This window comes from Lycorma delicatula, chromosome 3 (genome assembly GCF_047948215.1).
Source record: "Lycorma delicatula isolate Av1 chromosome 3, ASM4794821v1, whole genome shotgun sequence".
Lineage (NCBI taxonomy): Eukaryota > Metazoa > Arthropoda > Insecta > Hemiptera > Fulgoridae > Lycorma > Lycorma delicatula.
This window is the reverse complement of record NC_134457.1, coordinates 185,880,199-185,901,418: the sequence shown is the minus strand read 5'-3', so window position 1 is coordinate 185,901,418 and position 21,220 is coordinate 185,880,199. Positions and strand designations below refer to the sequence as shown.

The following is a 21,220-nucleotide window of genomic DNA, read 5'->3' as shown; positions in this document are numbered from 1 at the left end:
TGTTTAGCTCTTTCTTTTTTGATAGCAACCTGCAGGTTGGTTTCTAGCAGTTCTCCAGAGTTCTCGACCTAGTGCTAGTCCTTTAAGTTGTTTATATAAATGATAACCAAAATCTTGAATCATTTGATCATATATTCCAGATGAGGTCTTCATCTACAATTTGTACCCTCCACAGAACCTTTCACAATATTTAGTAATAGTCATCCCTTAACACATGTCCAATCCAGTTATTTCTTCTTTTCCTCAATGATCCATCAAAAATTGTGATTCTCCGATTTTTCTCAAACCTCTTTGTTGCTTACTTTCTCTGTCCAAGATATCTTCAATATTTTTCAGTAGTACCATAACTCAAAGGCTTCAAGCCTCCTTTTTTCTGACTTCCCGCATGTCCAAGACTCAATTCTGTATAATACTATGCTTCACACAAGTTTTTAGCAACTGTTTCCTTAATATCAGGTTAATATTATTTGATGTGTTCAATATTCCTTTCAAATTGAAAGTTGCTTTTGCTTGTTTTACCCTACGTTTTGTATTCTTCCTGCTATGGCCATCAGTTGTAAGTTTACTACCAAAGTATGTAAAATCCATAACACTTCCTAGATACTTTTCACTTAATGTTATATGAGTTGTTATATTTTGTTTGTGTCTTATCATAATTAATTTTCATGTTATAAGTGGCAAGATGTTATCTATTTCTCATAGAACTTTTGTCAACCCTTCCTCACTTTCTGATAAAACTGCTACATTGGCTGTAAATCTAAACATGCTTATTTTCCTTGAATCTTAATATCAGCTGGTAAGTCTAACCTCTCTTGATTGTCATTCAGAATCCTTTGGATGTAACATTAAAAAGTATAGGTAACAAGCAAGCAACATTGTCTAATGCCCTACTAATGATTGTCTCTTGCTTATGCTCTATGCGTTGTCTTTATACTGTAGAATGTAGAAACTCCAAATAATCCTCTTACCACTGTACTTCACTCCTATTTCCCTTAGTATCCTAAACAAAAGACCCCATTTAACCCTATCAAAAGCTTTTTGTAAATCTACAAAGGTATTTTTATTTTTCCTTGCCATTTTTCCAGAATTAATCTTAGTAATAGGATTGTATCTCTTGTCCCTTCCTGAAAACAAACTGGTCTTCAGCCAGTGTAAAATCTATTTTGCAATTCTATCTTCTATTCTTTTAAGAATGATTGTTGTTAATATTTTTGATGTATGTGATATTGTAAGCTCAAGATCCCACTAATGTTCACACCTTTTAGCAGAAGCCTTTTTTGGCAAAGGTACAATTATGCATTTTTAAAAATCTGTTGGAAGATCTTCCAGTTTCATAAATATTCATATTAATATTAATCTATAAATCAGTTTCATATTAATCTATAAAGTGCATTGTGCTTGTTTTCCTGCTGATTTTATTAGTTCAGCTAGAATGTCATTCGCATCTGGGGCTTTTTTGTCTTTAACTTTAGTTCCTTAGGGTTCTTTTAACATAATTTTTTATTACTCTTCCTAGATATCCCATTAGAAATAATTATCCCAAATTTCATCTTTCTAGCTGTCTAAGAGTTTGTGGTAAGCGAGTCAAAAGTGCTTTCTCATTCATTTATATGTAGGAGATTACACAACCTTTAGTAACTGGGCAGCACTATGGATTCTTTCACCTTAAAATGTTACCAGTAAGACTCTACTTACGCACTATTCTTTTCAGATTTCTAGTATTTAATTAAATTTTTTTTTTGTCTTCAGTCAAATGACTGGTTTGTTACATTTTTTCCATTCCTTTCATTCTTTTTTCTATTTTTCTGTTTAGCCTTTGGAACCACCATAAGGTATTACTTCAGAGGATGAATGAGGTCGACCATTCTTGAGACTTGTGGTTAATTGAAACCCAACCATCAAAGAACACTTGTATCCAGTATTCAAATCTGTATAAAAGTAACTGCTTTTACTAGGATTTGAACTCTTAGAACTCTTAACTTTGAAATCAGCTGATTTAAAATTACAAGGTTCAATAAAATCTTTCACCTTTATTGATTTAAACTTGTACTTAGAGAACTAAGTTTGTTAAACCTTCGTTTCATAAAATATTTTTCCAAAAAACTTATTTCTTCTTCAGTTCATGTTAAACTATTTCCTTTCATACTCAATTTCCAGCATTTTCTATCACACTTTGAATGTCTAATCTTTGTTTATTTAATTTTCCTGTGATCTAATGTTTAAAACAATAAAGTGCTATATTCTGCATATATTTAAAAAATTGTTATTTTTTTATTATAAAAAAAAAAATCTTTGTTTGATTCAGTCAAATTATTTACTATGGATTTACATCAGATTTCTACTTTGTGTATCCTTAAAACACCGGGGATAATTTAATTTCTATTTTGTTTTAATAACAATCTTATTATTAAATAAATAAATTGTTATCAGCAAATATAAACATTTTTACATTTTTTTCCAGTCTGCCTACTTTGGTCTCTAGATTTTCTTTTATTTCCTTAACTGCTTCTTCAGTAAACAAAGTAAAATGAAAAGGGGGACAAACTAAGTACTTGTCTCATTCATTTTTTTTATTGCACTTTACCTTAACTCATTTTTTAGTTTCACTTTAAACCTGGTTTTTATACCATTTATGAATTACTTTGTTCTTAATCCTATTTTTTATGAAATCTTAAACATTCTATTCTGTTTTATGTCATGAAACTGTTTTTCAAGATTTAAAAATTCTACGACTATAACTATGTTTTTCTTCAACCTGCCTTCTAAAATTAATCTAACAATTAGAATTGATTCTCTTAATACTACATGTTTTTAGAAACCAAATTCAGCTACATGTATTATATTTTCTACCTCTCGATATATTTTTTGTATCATATAAATATGTGTATATTACATGTTTATACTTTTAATTAATATATATATATATATATATGTTTTAATTATCCTAGTTACTAATTTGGAATCTTGAGAGTTAAACATCTAACACTGGTAGCTCCCACAATTAGCCTTTCACGAATTTCACAGCAGCAATCATTGGCATGATTTCTTTGCTTCATTAGGCAAGAATTAATGTAGCAGCAGTGATCAAAACTAAAGTATTCTCAGGAAAAATAATTCAAAAACATTTAAAATTGAGTACACATTGAAATAGTTATATTTTGCTGCAAGGATGAATTCAATAAATTATTTATTAATAAAGTACTGAATTACTGTTTGTAAAATTGGAGACTTGTGTTTTCCAGACAGTCTATCTCCAGTCACAGATCAATATGTTGTACATTCAACGTACAAGAAACATAATCCTGGTAAGGTTCCACCCCTATAAAATGAAGATACCAAAATACTAAGGGCACAAAACTTCTAAAAGATCCCATATTTTTAGCATGAATCCAGTAATCATTTAATCAATGCAACTAGAACAACATAATGAAGGAAGGATGAATAATAAGGAAGATCAAATTTACCACAGAAGAATGATGAAATAATCCTATCCAAACCAGAATTTCAAAAAGACCATGAATTTTTTATATGGATCCATTGCTCATTACAGACACAACTTTTGCACTGAGCAACTCAAATATGCATGATGCAAAAACTTTTTTTAAATATAATAAAGGTCCATCTGATAACATGCCCAGGCTTCTTCCACGAGTTGCTCATTCTCAGTATTGGGTGATTGTGCCAAAGTATTCAATTAAATTACGTAAATACTTTTAGCCAAATCCCCCATTAAAGAATGTATTGTTACAACAATATAAGGCTGTTTTATACCTACTAATGTATAGTAAATGTTGTATTACACTCAGGTGGAATTCAGTGACATTTCGTTCATTTTTTTGCCATGATTCGTAATATAAATATTAGTTGTAGTTTTGTTTTTTTAGAAGGAGCTCTCTTTTTTTTGGGAACTCTCGACTTCCCAAATCAGCTAATTTGGAAGTCGAGAGTTCTAGCGTTCAAGTCAGTTATTTTTTTTACACGGATTTGAATACTAGATTGTGGATACCGGTGTTCTTTGGGGGTTGGGTTTCAATTTACCACATCTCAGGAATGGTCGACTGAGACTGTACAAGACTACACTTCATTTACACTCATACATATCATCCTCATTCATCCTCTGAAATATTATCTGAAAGGTAGTTACCGGAGGCTAAAAAGGAAAAAAGAAGAAAGAGAAAAAAGAAGAAGGGGTTAAAGTAAAATACACGTGATACCAAATTGAACGGCAATCTCTCCGTAGATGATTCTATACCCAAAAATAAGAAAAATGTTCATATAAACAGATTAGAGCGGTTTGTTAGCGAATTTCGGCTCGCGAAACATTTAGCTCTGGTTTTTGCTTCCTATATGAAATTAAACCATACTAAAATTTTTGGGGTGCACAAATCGAGGGTAAATTTGGTGCTTCCTTAAGGTTTTTTATCTAAGAAATTGAATAAAAGTGACTTCTATCTTACCTGGATTTTAAGAAAAACGGGGTAAAACATGAAAATGTTTTGTCGGAAAATACATTTTTTTAAGTTTGTAATAAAATAACTGTTACTTTATTAATAAACAAGTAAAGATTTCTAGTAACTGTAGATAATTAAATTCTTTAAATTTATGTAAAATAGCGTCTATTAAACACAAATTTGAGAAGTTCAATTTTAATTAAAACACAAAATGGATCGGAAAAGTGATATGATTTTAAACAGAACAATTTTCGTCAATGTTTGAACAACATAATGTAAATGAAAACAAGTACAAACCACATATTTTTTTATTTTTTCTAATAATTATTAAATATAAATAGGTTACTCGAAAAAGCTGGAAACATTTTTTGGAAGCAGCTGCTGAACTTGGACGCCATTCGGTTCAATGCATAGTTCAGCTCGGCGAATCCATGCATGCCAGGCACGCTCACTTCTTCCTGATGCCAGTACGGAATAGCCTAACGCCTTCATCCAACCCCTAAGGAAAAAGTCCAGTGGCGTGAGATCGAGGTGGCCAGTTTACTGGTCCGTTTTGACCAATCCATTGTTTACTAAATTTGTTATTTAAATTATTCATCTTATCACGACAGCAGTGAGCAGGGGCGCCACATTTTTTTTATTTATCTGTGTTGCGGAGAAATACCATTTACTTACCTCCCACAAGCGAGGGAGTGTCGGACTCGCAAGGTTCGGGTGGATTTTTTTATTAGAGCAAATGCGTGCTCGTACCCTACCGACTAAAACTCCTATTTCACAATTCCTCTCTACCTGGGGTTGGCTTTACAATTATAACACAACCCCGGGGGTGTCAAAGCAGGGAGGTTTAGGCGTCCCACAGTTTCATCATCGCTGCCCACCCCCACAAGCACGAACAGACAACGATTTCACTGAGAGCTGTCCCTCACCTCCCCACTTTCCATCTATTGACTATGTCTCTGACAGCTGAATCACAATCCAAAACTGCTTCTTCTTGGACTGCTCAACTTCTTATTTTAACTGAAAAACCACATCTGCGCTCTATATGCATGTGAAATGTATTATTTCAAGAGTTTCATCAGATTTATTTGTAAAAAATGCATGTACCGCTCTCCATTGAGCCTTGGCGGTAAGAAAAAAGGGCTTATGAGATTACTACCATATCACACATTAAACGAAAAGGTGTGTTGGAAATGTCTTGTAGCAGTCTGACGGGGATTTCCTTCTACCCAAGTTTGAGTGTTTTGATAATTTGCAATGATATTTTCTTATAAAATAGGATTCATTAGTAATAGGGGTTATCGAAAAAGACTGGTGCAATTTAGAAAAGATTCCGTATCTCAGAAACTATTATAGGTAATCAAATGTGTATTTTTTTTTTTTTAATTTACCAACTCAAAAAGTTTTTTTACATACCTTTAGAATGTTTCAATATGAGCTCCGTTGGTCGCTCTGCAATCATCCAGCCGATAATCGACTTCTACCCAGGTTTTCTGGATCATTGCAGGCGTAACTGTGGCAATTGTGATCTGTTGCCTTAAATGTTTTGTACATCCCTGACGTTTTCATTGTAAACAATATTTTTGACATATCCCTATAGAAAATGTCTAGTAATGTCAAATCTGGGCTTCTCGGAAGCCGAAGCACGGGACCGACCCTACCAATCCAACAATTTGCCAATCTTTCATTGAAAGCGCGTCGAACGCTAGGCTAAAGTGTGGAAGCGCACCATCTAGTGGAAACATTACAGCAACGTTACTTTCTTGTTCAATTTGGTTAACTTGCTGGAAAACGTACAGTTGTAGCATGTCTAAATAAACGTACCATGTGATAGTAGGCTCTTGGAAAAAGAATGGGCCAATCAGATATCAAACCGCACCACACGTTTATTTTTTGGGAATTTGACATACTCAATAATTTCATTGGGTTGATGAGATCTCCATATCCTGGAATGATACCAGTTGACACAACCGTAACCGTAACATGTAAAATAACGTATATAAACTAAACATAATACGTATAACTGTAACCATAACACATTTTAAAAATGTTTCGTCATTGTCAATGTTATTAAGCATTTACTCGCGAATTTAACACGTTTAGGACGATCTGTAAGTTTAATTTGACGTTTAAACTAAATTTTGTAAGCGTGAAGGCATAAAGGCTTGTGCAACAGGAATTTTTTGTTTTCTCTAGAATTCCTAACTGTAAACTTCGCCAAGAAATTGATTTTTTAGGGCTTCTTAAACAACTTTGCTTTACTGCTTTGTCATTAGTCTTGGGCCGTCCGGGCACTTTTTCACTTTCACGTTGCCAGATTCCTTAAACTGCTCTTACCACCGTCTAATTCTGTTTGCATGAGAGAGATGATCATTGTCGTAAACACGCCAGAAAGTTTGTTTCAACAGCTATAACCGATTTATACTCCGCTAACCACAAAACGCGCTCTGCGCGTTTTGTGGTTTTCTGCTGAGCTGACGCCATTACACTGACTGACTGGCGTAGAGGCGTTGTGCACATCGGCTCAGGGTCACGGCCGGTCCAAATAAACTTGATATCCCGATTGTTTTGCTGTTTCAATTAATACTTCAACTCAATCGCATAGGAGGACATGATTTTTTTTTGTTTACTGTAACCTTTTTCGATGACCCTTGTGAATATTGCTTAAGAAATCGAGTTGATATTCCCATTTTCTAATTAACCATAGACAGATTTTCATCCCTTTATCAAAATTAGATGGTAATAACTCTTGCATACGTGTTATATGAATCGTATAATTGCTGCTTCCGTAACGTGCCACACTCTTGATTGAGAAACATAAAGGAGATATAACACCAAGATCTGGTGCTTGTGGTGGGAGGTAATTCTGCCGCATTCAATATTGCTTCTTCAGGGTTGACATTTCTCACAAAAGGTTAACGACCTTTACAAACCTTACGCATACCTGTTCCTCGAACTCGCCTCTCCAAAGCCTCAAATGCTTTACGATCCAGTATTCTTCAATCTGGATAATTCTCCCGGATTCACACACATCAGCCAATCCATTTTTATTTACTTTACCTAAGTATTAACATGTCCGTCAACTCTCAACACGAAAACAAGTTTGTGGTATCGTCCATTATGAATGACTGATCGAACAGTAATACCACAAATATCGCTCAAATGAATACTGAAATGTTACAAACTAAACTTAATTGTTGATCAGCTGCTATTGCCAACCTATGAAAAAATAAAAATTTTTAATATGTTTTAGAAAAATGTCTTTCAAATTTATTTTTATAAATTTAGCATTTATATGTAAATTTTTCTGTTTAAAATTGTTACACTTTTCCGATGCAGTTATTATGTTTTGTTTACAATTAAGCTGAACTTCCCAAATTTGGGTTTAATTTTAATAGACGTTATTTACAGCAATTTTCTCAGAATTTAATTCTCTACAAAGTAAGCTAGAAGTTTTCATTTATTTATCGGTAAATTAACTAAGTTATTTTATTCCAAACCTAAAAAAGTTTATTTTCCGACAAAACCTTTTCTTGTTTTACTCCATTTTTTCTTATAACCTAAGTAAGATAGAGGTCTGGGACAACTTTTATTCAATTTCTTAGATCAAAAACCACAAGTAAGCACCAAAATTACTCCTCGATTTGTAAAAATTTTAGTACGGATTAATTTCAAAGAGGGAGCAAAAGCAGGGCTAAATGTTTCGCGAGCCAAAACTTGCTAACGAACCGTTCTCTGACCAAATGTATTTCGTAAAATCTATGCTGGTTGCTACTAACCTTAATTGAACATTTCACTGAAACATAATACAGTGCAGTATCTTTTTTTCATTTCAACCATTTTTGAATTAACTGTTTTTCTTTTTGCCTATAAATTGAACAAATATTCACTTATAATTTTATTTTTTTAAATTTTTATTTTCTTAAAATTAGAGTTTTTAATTTTACTTTTGTTGATAAATTTTACTGAATAGCATTACTAAGTACATGTTTTAAATATTGTTCATTTGGCAGATTAAATTACATACAGTCGATTTAAAAATTTTTGTCAAGTTAAAAAAAAATCAGGTTTATTTAATTTTTATCAGTTTTATTCATTTGCTTTTAGTTATTTTTAATTATTATGCATGTATTTTATAGTTTTGTCATGAGGCTTTAATTTCAACATTTAGGAAAGTCATAATAAAAATTGTTTTTTACATTGCATGCACTTTTTATTATTTGTTGAATACCATGGTGAAATATGATAACACTTTAAATTACTAAATAATTAACTGCTTTAAAAAGTTAGGAATTAATTTTTCCAAAGGATCTTTCACTGCATTTTCAATATCTCTTAAATGGATTTATTGTCAGGATTGGTGTTAATGGTACGTGTCTTAAAGGATAGGAAACTCTTTTAAGTATGTGATAAAATAATGTAATCAACCTACGTCATGTTAGCTCATTAAATATATGGTTTATGTTACATACTGAATGTTTATAAGTTCTATATATTTCTGTGCGTGTTGACATTTTGGTTTTTATGTACTATGTAAAACTTTGCACATTAATGTTTCTGTATTTGTCTTCTATATCTATGAAATGATTTGAAAAAATTGATTGTGTTATAAATAGTGTCTTGTATATATATATATATATACACACACACACACGCGCGCGCGCGCGCGCGAGTAAATATGTTTCCATTGTAGTGTTTGGTGTAATCAATGGAGTTTAATTTGTGCACTCCTGGGTCTGTTTGTTTATGTTTATCACTATGTGTTTTCTTAATGTTCGCTTCATCTTGTGCATTAGTCTCATCTGTATTGTGAAAAATTGCTTAGTAATAATAATTATGTTGAAACATGGAAAAGAATGTAGTTCTGAAGAGTTATTTGAAGCCAGGTCGGTCAGTTTCATGCTATTTGTATATATTATTTTGCAGATCCCAAATTAGTGCAAAAGAAAGGATTTGGGGGAGTGGTGGGTATTGCTTGCAGCAGCATTTTAAAATTAATCTAACCTAAGTTTAATGCTACAGAATTACTGTCCCTAAAGTAAGCTGACTGTGTATAAATAAGTTAAATAAGTGTTAATTGTATAAGGTCAATTAAATAATAATGAGCAAATGCATCTTTCATAAAATTTATTTTGACAAAAAAAGGACACAGATTTTTAAAACTTTTGTCTAGAATACCCTATCTTATAAAGCTTAGAGCAAGTCTTTGCCTGCACAAAAAGTTAAATCTTACAATTAACAACATATGTCAATACATAAAGAATACATCCAAGTAGTATATGAAAAAAACAAAATCAAATAATCTTTTCAAATTTCCTTGATAATTAGAGTCCAAATCTCAATTAGAATTATACATTTATTATTATAAATTTGTAAAAAATGTACAATTAAAAATAATTGAAAATTACTAATAAAATTAGTGACAAAAATAACATATTAACAGAAACAAAAACTAATAGGTGGAGATTTATAATTTTAAAAAAATTAGTTTGTATACTAAATTAGGTTTTAACATTTATAAATAAGAACACAATAACTTCACAGTCAACGCGATGAAAAGAAGGTGAATAAAAGTTTCAGGAAGTACGTTGCTGCATTTAAATTTATTTTTGCAAAGTAAGTCGCGTAGATTATATTATGGTAGGTACAGCAAATGAATATCTGGCATTTATGAAAATTTTCAATAAAATTAATAAACATTATTTCATAATATTTATATATATCAATAATTAAGATTTTTAGCAATACATGTTAATACATCTAATACATTAATATATCCGAATATTAATAATATTACAAATAAATACGAGTATATTAATTATAAATTGTTATTAAATTATATTAATTAATATTAATGTACTTACTTGTTAGGACTTACTACAATCATGCTAATTACTTTTTGGGAATCGCTCAATTTGATGTATTTCTGCTGTTTTTGTGTATAGTTATGAATTATCAATAAACCTCCTGCAGGGTATAGTATATCGTGATCGGTAACGTAAGTTGCATTACCCTTAATGGTATTGTTAAGTCCCAAAAATAAACGCACTTGTAAACCTGGTATCGTACTCATCGTGCTGCAGTACGAAACACACAATATAAAATCGACTTTTCTTAAAATGAAATTAAAATATAACTATTTTTAAAGGGGTGTGTTGGAATTCAATCACTTACATCGTTGTTAAAACATTTTGTTTATCTTAGCAACCAGCTGTTTCACCTAGAAGTATTTTTAATGATTAGTAGGGACGTTATATAATAATATATTTTTTATAAAATTAATTTTTCATCTTCTAAATTTAAAAAATAAATTCCTTTTACATTATCTTGGTTTCTTAACTAATTTCGATCGCATAAGTACTCCTTTTTTAAACGTAATGATTACAGTAGTACATCAGTTCAATATTTTTTACCTTTACACAATGTATACATATATATATATTTTTTTTTTCATTTGATTAAGTTAAATTAAAAAATGCTTCGCAGCACGCGAAAGCTTCCACACTAGATATTTTTCCCGCTCGGAATGCGAAGTGTTTCAACTCTGTCAAAAATTAATAATTTTTTGTTTTACCAGTAGAAATGTTTAATACCATAATATAAAATGATCACTAGTCTTCAAGTGAGAATCTACTACTCCACTGAATTTAGTTTTATGAAACTATTGCTGAAAAGAAAAAAAATTGTTAAAATGTTACAGCAATTTGACACAACGCATTTTAACCAAAAACGAAAAGAATAATATTAAAAATTAATGATATTGAGTATTCCCGATTCAGTATAATATTGTATTCCTTGTATTGTGTACTAGCTAAAATTAAACAGTGTTTTTAAGCTTGTTTAGAATTTTAATTTATTGTTCAGATTTTGGCTAGACAATGTCCAACTAAACTCCTCACGAGACAGTTACCCTAATGCTTCCATGTTTTTATTACTTCTAAATAACTTTTGTGTTATCTATTTATTAACTGTTTCACGATAATTCGAATATCCGATTTTTAAAAAATTGTAAGTAAAGTGATATTATAAAAGCTGAGAATTTCAAATAGCAAGCGAAGTTGATATCCCTAATTTCTGACAATATATAATATTGTAATGACCGGTATAACGGAGCTGAGTAACGGATTCCTGCAAATTTAAGAAGAAAGTAGTAGAAAATAACAAATGAAAGAGGAAATCAGAAGAGGACTAACAGGAATTCTTTTTCTGAGGAACAGGTCCGTTTAACAGTCGTACTTTGTAATGTTGTCAACTACAACCTACAATAAATATTATTCCATGAGAAGAATTACTGGACATGGGTAGGAATTCATGGGAAAATGTAAGGACTCAGACGATCATTCTCACGCTTCAATTTGGGTGTGGTTTTGCAGGTGAAGAGGATAGGAGTATAAATACTTCACGAAAGGCGAGTTAAGATCAGTTTAAGCGAGGAGTAAGAACCTAGATTAAGCGAGTCAGTGAAGAAGAAAATTTCTAGTGCGTACAAGTTCGAAGCGATTGAATTGATACACAAGCATTCCAGCGTGGTCAATGGGTGAATGCAGGAAGTTGTTCCGTAGTTACTGTTAGACAATTAGTGAAAGGAATAACGTATTCAATTTATTCATAAACTGTTCGGGTAGTTTTATTTTTGAACAGGAAAGGAATTTTCAGTAGAAAGAAGTTTAGAAAAATATTATCTTCGTAGTAATACAATCTCAGTTGTTAAAAGTATAAATATTAGCGGCCATTACAATCTCTTTCGTCAACGGGACTGAATTCTGGTTTTTATGATTAACTACCTGTAAATAAATCCTGTCCTTACTTGAAATTATATTTTGAATTTAATCATTGTTTATTATTATTATTGTTGATTTGTCTTATTTTACTTATGTTATTAAACTAATAAATTGTAATAATATAAACATTTTTAATTTGTCAGTCTCTTAATATCCTGATCGAGCCGGAAACATGCGACAATATAGTTTTCAATATCAGTAATATTACACACTAACATAAGTAAGTAACATAAGTTTTGTGCTATCTTGTGACTAGTGTTAAATATTTAAGACTTATATTGAATTTATTTCGTTTTGAGCAATGACTAGATGTTAATTTTAACAAATATAAAAATTTAAAAGGTTAACCGCAATAGCCGATTTAAATTGGTGCCGGGTAAAAATCAAAATGAATAAATCAACTGGAAATCAAGAAAACGTTCAAAAACTGCTTTAAAAAAACTTAAAATTTGAAACTGGTCATTTCGATTGTTAAACAGTTGATATTATAATATGAAGTAATAGTATATAAAAAATAATAAGTATGATTGTTTTTCATACGAATGCGATTTTTGATTAATTAATCTAACATTTAATCGAAATTCGACATTATCATTTATCTGAAACGAAAATGAGAGATAAAATTCATTTCAATTTCAGTATAACCTATTTTAAATAAATATCTAAAATCTCTGTTAAATAAATGAAGTTGGTTTGTCATCAAACATCTATAAATGATTCATTGGTACTATTACAAATTTGAAATCATCTTATGGGTGAAGGTCATGCGCTCTTTCCCCTTTCAATACCTAAGGTTTGTCCTCCTTTTCCTTACACCATAGTAATAATGCAGTACTGAATTGTTCCTTTTCTTTTTACAGGCCAACCTTTCGTCAACTCATGTTACGTATTTATTGCATTACTCTGGTGCGCATAAAAAGTTAATATCTTTCATCTGAAACATTCTATTTTACATAAACTATTTCCTTAATTTTCCCACGCGTTCAAACATTTGGAAACGTTACAATTAAATTTAAATATGGACTTTAAAACTGAAACAATCGTAAAACTTTATACAAAATCTAAGTAGATATAATCTGAAAGTCAGTATCAGCTGAAATAAATTATAAGCCTTCATCACCTGATGAATCTGCCGTAGTCATTACTGTCATCTTCTTGTTAGTTCACTACAATGCGTTGTAAGTGGTCATCCCACAATCCTTTATGAAAATCTTCTACTTGAATGTATTTTCTTCAGTCATCTGTTGTTACGCGGTTTATGGCATCTTCCAGTAACGTTTTTACGTAATTTATTTGAAATTCAATATTTTTAGCTCTATTGGGTTATACTGGCAGTGATACAGCGGCAGTCGAATGACTTTGGTGGTTGGGTCATTTGTAATTATTAGCAGAGTAAAAGACTAGTGAAGTACTAATGATAGTTAATTTCATTCACTACACACGTAAGCAGAAGGAAAGGTGTATCTGTTTATTGGTGGATAATAATTACAAATAACCTATAATAAAATCAAACTGACAAATATATCTGATTAACAATTAATAAAGTTGATTTACAAAAATATATTGGACTACAACTTTGTCTATATATAACTTAGTTATGACATAACTATAAAAATAGTTATGTCATAAAAATTATTATCATTTCGGAAACGACATCAAATCATAAAATAATTATAAAACCGCCAATTGTTTAACTAGAGTAAAAGAAAATGCAAACAGATAAGAGAGGGAAAATTATGTTTTTAATTAGGTAAATTAAAATAATATAAAAGTTTTTCGTTATATAGAAAACAAAAAAATATCTTTTTTTATTTCAAAAGATAAGTAATTTTTAAACTAATAAAATATTAAATAATGGTAGTGCAAACATTACAAAGTAAGCAGCCTACCTCTAAGATATTTAAGATGACGTATTCTGTTTGTTCTAGATTTCGACAAATCAAAATCCTTACAGTAAATTTATTTTTAATTACAATTAATATTCTTTGGCTAAAGAATTTAAAATTAAAATAAAGGAATTGAATTAACCTCAGACTGGCTGCTTAAAAAACATTAATTTATGAAATAAATATAGAAGAAATTATATTAATTTAATATAATAGTAATGATTGCCTGTATTAGGGGAATAAATTTAACTACTATTTTATCTAAGCGTTTTGATAAAAAAATGTTGATTCTCATCAGAGTTTTAATATTTCAGAATGATAGCATGAATATAAACTTCACTATTAATGGAAAATTTCATTAAGAATGTTTTAATATTTACCGTTGTTTGATACTATACATGCATTTATGTAGATAAATGTACGAATAATTTACATAAATGAGTAACAAACAAAAATGACGTAGTCAGCAAAAAGAATTTAATTTTTTTCGTGAGATCACTACTCTAAATATGTTGAAGCTAAAGAAATTAAATTATACTCGTAATTATCTTGTAATTTAAAATAAATAATTATTAATAATTTATCTATTAAATAATTAATGGTAATTAAATAATGATTCAAATCTAAAAAAAACGGTGGGGGTGTAGTAAAAAAGTAGTTTTTATATTTGTACCATAAAACTTTCTTCCTTTCTAACCGTGAAACAATTTCCGCCTTTTTTGTGTTGATCACTGACACTCTATCTTTAAGAACAGAATATTATTTGGGGTTATCCATCACGATAATACAGCCTTCTTCCAAAAATCGCAACAGATTTACGAACCATTCTCGGATTACATCACCATTCATTTCTTAATGGAAGTCTCCCGTAACCTACGACTGAAAAACGCTCATAGAAACCAACGTGCCATATAATTAAATGGGATCCTTTCCTAACCGGAATCTTAACGCCACCACTGCTTCTTCAATTCTGCCAGATGAATTTTATAGAATGGTTCTGGCTTATCCACGATTCATGTAGGTAAATTATTGGTCGAGAATTATTTTGTCTAATTTCGTGCATTCCTCAAAGACTTTACTCGAGCAAGAACTACCTCTCAATCTAAACTTTTTTATCGTCATTACACTTACGAAAGCGGAACCCTTATTGTCTTACAATTTTCCACACGGATTTTCTGCACCCTCCGTAAAATCTATTTATTTGTTCAAAATGTCTCTAATTTTACTGCACGTTGGATACTCTTCTCAATCGTAAAATTCTTGAATGGAACGACGAACTACATCTTCATTAGAATCGTCCAGATCGGTTATCAGTTTGTATGAGCAATTTTTTCCGAGGCGATTCAAAAGAATGTTCGCACAATTCGCCTTGGACTGATGAATTTTCATTACCTTCACGACACAAACTTTGTTCAGTAGGCTCTGATACAGCACACACTTCCTGTGTTGCATTAAAAACCTTCTTTATATTAGCATTAGGTTTGCTACGCACAAGTTCTTTTAAATAATTATATACCCTATAAATAACTTTTTGGTTTGTTTTTGAAGATGAGGACTGTTAGATGCTATTTTAACTTATATTTACAGAATTAAAGTAACCTAATATTCACAATTAAAGATCAACTAAAGAAACTGCACTTGCGATTGATGTATAATTTGAACTGTTCGAAATTGTATTACAAACAAAAGTTGCGCATGCGGTGACAAACGTGATGTAACAACGTCTTGAATTAGTAAACGTAGATTATTCAAAGTAACAATTAAACTGAATACTATAAATGATAATTGCGCGAATTTTTTATTTAACAAAAGATTTACTTCTGTTCGTGACTGTTACTCAATAACAATACAAAAAGGAATGAAGTAGTTCGATCGCGAAATATAAGGGAAAATACAAGTAATTAGAATGAGATAGCCTTAATGTGTTCGGAAAATACCGTAAGCGAAGGGAATGAATAAAATTATTTTGTGATTTAGTTATCTACTGAAAATACTATATTTGTGGGGTTTATTAGATTTCTGATGGATAGTTAATGATGGATGTGATAATGTACCGGCAGTACGCGCTCCGTGCTACTGCAGAATACGAATAGTGGCGGGGAACAAAATATGGAAGTCGCATGACCTTCACCAGCAAGATGATTTTTAAATTTATTGTGCTATTAAGGAAGCGAATATTCTACGTATCGATGAAGAAGTTCATAATCTGTTTGAATGTATGAGGCAACTAGAGTGATATACAAAATATTAAAAATACAAATTTACGTAAAAAAGTGAATTATGTACATGATTTATAGCAGTGGTTCAAATCTCACATTAATAAAAATAATAGAATAACTGATTGAGCCCATTTAATTTTGTATCCATTTTTTTTTTATAGAATTAATAGACTTAAGTTTAATTGTAATATATGTAATTTCACTATAATGGGCCGTTACGGTTTTATGTTTCACATAGTTAAGGATAATGATTTAATAATTAGTAAAATACAAAATATAAATACATTTAAACAAAGAAATAATGTTCTGATTGGTATTAGGTAAGGGGTTTCTGTACAAAAATAGAATGATTGTACTGTTAAATTAACTAGTTCTTTTATTGATTTATATAATTATGTAAATAATGCTACTCAATCTACGGTATCACAAAATGAAATTTAAAAAAAGTAGATTATACTTGACGTCATTGATAAGTAATAGAAATAAAATGGGTTTTAAAAGAGGATTTTAACACTTTGAAATATAAACATAAAAAACAAACTTAATAAACAAAAAATTTTTGTCTGTCTCCCTGAAGTATATCCACACTTAGTAAAACTTTAAGAAATAGTGCTAACTCTGGATTGGATGAAAATTTTTTTTCAGTTATATAAATAATATTAAAAAAAGATAAATTTACTTAACATTTTAAAGCGGCTAAGATTAAACTTCTGCTCAAGCCAGAGACCCACACAAAAAAAATTATAGAGCAGTTAGTTTAAGGTAATATTTCAAAAGTTAACCCACCAGGTTGGTCTAGTAGTGAACGTCGTCTTCCCAAATCAGCTGATTTGGAAGTCGAGAGTTCCAGCGTTCAAGTCCTAGTAAAGTCAGTTATTTTTACACGGATTTGATCGTGGATACCGGTGTTCTTTAGTGGTTGGGTTTCAATTAACCAGACATCTCAGGAATAGTCGAACTGAGACTGTACAAGACTACACTTCATTTACACTCATACATATCATCCTCATTCATCCTCTGAAGTATTATTTGAACGGTAGTTACCGGAGGCTAAAACAGGCAAAAAAGAAGAAATTTCAAAAGTTGAATTAATTTTAAAAAATACAGTCGATCCTCGACAACTAAAATTAAATTTTAGTTGTTTAGTTTAAGGCGTGGTATACTACACGCATGCCCACGCTGGGGCACGCGCAAGCGCACAACTGAGTTACCTCCACCATCAGTGTGGTGGGGGTGTGCGCTTGCGCGTGCCCCAACTCAACTTCTTTACTTTAAAAATAAATTTATTTCTTGGTAGTCGCGTTCTGTATTTTACTATCGCGTTAATTACAAAAATTAAAACCCCAAGTCATGTCGAACAAACGTAAACGTGATTCGCGAATTAATGATAAAAAAAGACTTGCCATTACTAGGAGACCAAGTTGAAATGAATTATTTATTTATATATATATATATATATATATATATATATATATATATTTAAATAGGTCTATTTTACTTTCACCTATCCTTTGAAATTAAAATATTACGAGAAAATTAATCTTACTTATTTATTAATTAATCGCGTAAGTCGAGAAAAGCACAAAATTAAGAATTTTTGAATTTAAATTGAAAGTTACATAAAATTCTATAATTTTTATTAATTTTTTTTTATTATTGAATTATTCTTAATTGTAAAACTTTTTTTACAATCAGAGGTTAATATTATTAATAAATCATATATTTAAATTAAAAATAAAAGTTTATATATATATATATCTTTATATATATATTTCTTCTGTGCGTGTGTATGTCACTGAACTCCTCCTTAACGGCCGGACTGATTTTGATGAAATTTTGTGTGTGTGATTAAGTTGATTCGAGAATGGTTTAGATTTACAATTTGATCCGATAGAAAATGTTTTTTTAATTAATTCATTTATTTATGTGTTGTTGTTGATCTTGCGTTGGTTAAGGTTCACAATTAAATCCGGTAGGCAGCGCTGCGATCGCGTTTTAGAATTTTTTTTTAATTTTTGGCAATCAGTCAGTAGTTGGTGGTGCGATCGGATTCTAGGAAATTTTTTTATTTTGTTGCCTTTTCGCATATCAGTTACTTGCGTCGTAGCTTAATGTTGTTATTATATTAAAATTCGTATTTTTAACAGTCTACTGTGTTTAGAGAGTAATTTGAATTAAATCCGATAGGTAGTGCTGTTCTGACAATTTGATTTATTTACATTCTGACTTTTATAAAGTGAAAGGTTAAATTTTATGAAGTTCCGTAATATTTTGTAAGTTTCTTAATGTTGAGTATTAATTGTAGTGATTTTGCAGCCACAACCCTTTTCGTTAAAAAATTATTTTCCACCGAATACTATGATTAGAAAGTGGTGTGAATTAAATCCGATAGGCAGTGCTGTTGTTTTGCCATTTGGATTTATTTACCTTCTGACTTTTATAAAGTGAAAGGTTAAATTTTGTGAAGTTCCTAATGTTCATTGTTTTTAAGGTTTTATGAAAATTTCAATTGCGTTTAATTAATTTGTATGTATACTCAAATCTAGAAATAGCGAAGCATTGCCGAGTCTGCTAGAATTGCGCGCTTATTGAGAATATTATTTAGTTAAATAACGTTTTAAAGTGTAATTAAAAAATATACATTGTGCAAATTTGTAAGATGCAGTATTGACGTGAGTATTTTACATGATTTTTCATAAATTTTAATGATGTATACACCTGCATTCAATAACAATCAACTTAACCTACAAATTTAAATTGTCAGTTCTCATTTGATTCTATGCAACTTATGAAGTATTGAACGGCTCTTTGAAAATATAAATGTCAGTTTGTAAAATAAATTATAACATTTATACAATTAAAATATAATTTACGTATAATAATTATAGTTTAAAATATATCTAAAAAATTGAAGTTATAATTTTTGTAGCTGATTAATTTTATAAAAAATTTCCTAAAATTGTTTTTAATTTACAATTATCTAAAATTTGTTAAAGTAGATGTTAAAATAAAGAATGAGAAAAATGATAAAAATTTCGACTAAAATTTTAACAACGTTGCTTTTTTACAGTACTTTAATTTGTTATTAATTGATTAATTAAGCTATCACATGGTTATGAAAATTATTATATTAAAAAAAAAATGCAGGAGGTACTTTTTTAAAATGATTTTAAGTGAAAATTAGAAGTAACGTGGATGAAAATTTAGGCACTTACGTATTAACGCCACCGCAGCTACAGCTTTATTTAAAAACAAAGTAGTCAATCAGATTTCGGTGGAAAATGAACAGTCTCTTATTAATTTTAATAAATGGTTATTTATATTTATTGATTTTATAAATATAATTTAACCAAACTTAACCTTTTTCTTTTTTCTGTTTAGCCTCTGGTAACTACTGTTTAGATAATTCTTCAGAGGATGAATGAGAATGATATGTATGAGTGTAAATGAAGTGTTAGTCTTGTACATTCTCAGTTCGACCATTCCTGAGATGTGTGGTTAATTGAAACCCAACTACCAAAGAACACCGGTAACCACGATCTAGTATTCAAATCCATGTAAAAATATCTGGGTTTACTAGGACTTGAACGCTGTAACTCTCGACTTCCAAATCAGCTGATTTTGGAAGACGCGTTAACCACTATACCAACCCGGTGGGTTAACCAAACTTAATCTACGCTCGCTAAACTTGACTAATTAATACCGTAATTTTTTGAGTATTTATTTAATAAATTCAGTAATTATTGCAATTATTTATTATTTAAATAATCAAAACACTCCTGTTAATTAGTCAAGGTTAGCGAGCGAAGCGAGCGTAGGTTAAGTTTGGTTAAATTATATTTATAAAAAAAATAAATATAAATAACCATTAAAATAATTAATAGACTGTTTTTAATCTACGTTAAACTCTATATTGGCCCATTTTCCACCGAAATCCAATTGACTACTTTGTTTTTAAATAAAGCTGTAGCTGCGGTGGCGTTAATACGTAAGTACCAAAATTTATTAATTACACTAATTATTAATTTTACGACGTTTCGATTTTCGTCAGATATCTCAATATTTAGTGAAAATAAATATTAACCATACTACACATAATTAATCAATAAACCCATTACAATAATACAACAATCACAAACTGATAATAGTCATACTAATGAAATTTCGTCCACATTCCTGCTAATTTTAACTTAAATAAGTTACTTATATTTATGTGTTGTGCATTTATTACAGAACAATGCCACGTCAGGACAACGTCTGTCGGGTCCGCTAGTATATATATATATATTAATCGGATTCAAACAGATAGGCATTCCCCTTGTAAGATCAAAATATTTCATTAATTAAAATTTAATTTAACTAAAACTCTGAAACCAATGAAAATAAGTACTACTTATGGCATATCGTTGAAAAGCTCTCGATGAGGGCTTATTACTGCAGTTAAGAAAGTCCAAAATCCAAATTTTTTGGATTTTGAGCTTTATGGAAACCTTTGTTCCAGTCGACCGCAATCAAAAGGAGAGGTGCACAACCAGATGTTACAACAGTCCTAAATCCATCATTTTGACATTCTACAGCTAATCGTTTTTGAGTTATGCGAGATACGTACGTACAGAGTCACGCCGAAAATAGTCAAAATGAATATTTTCGTTGAAATCTGAAAACCGAAATTTTTCACGTTCACAATACTCTTTACTTCGTACAAGAAAGTAAAAATGATTTTTATTTTAGCTGCTATTGACGCAGAGCAGACCACCTGGTGCGCCGGGCAGCTGGGCAACTAAGCACAGCGCACTAACCTTTCATTCGTACAATTTATACTTCTCAAACTATTCATTGGTTCGAAGTATTTATACTTTATTATACGAACGATTTATCTAAATTTA

The 21,220-nt window shown here is 30.3% G+C and overlaps 1 protein-coding gene across 1 annotated transcript in view; it reads right to left on the bottom strand.

The window, feature by feature from the left end:
* Positions 1 to 10,521, bottom strand: part of tous (testes of unusual size) — a 51,024-nt gene extending 40,503 nt beyond the window's left edge. Inside the window, exon 1 of the mRNA XM_075359259.1 lies at positions 10,313 to 10,521. Coding sequence (XP_075215374.1) covers positions 10,313 to 10,521 — 209 coding nt within the window. The remainder of the gene's footprint in view (positions 1 to 10,312) is intronic.
* Between the last annotated feature and the right edge of the window lie 10,699 nt (positions 10,522 to 21,220).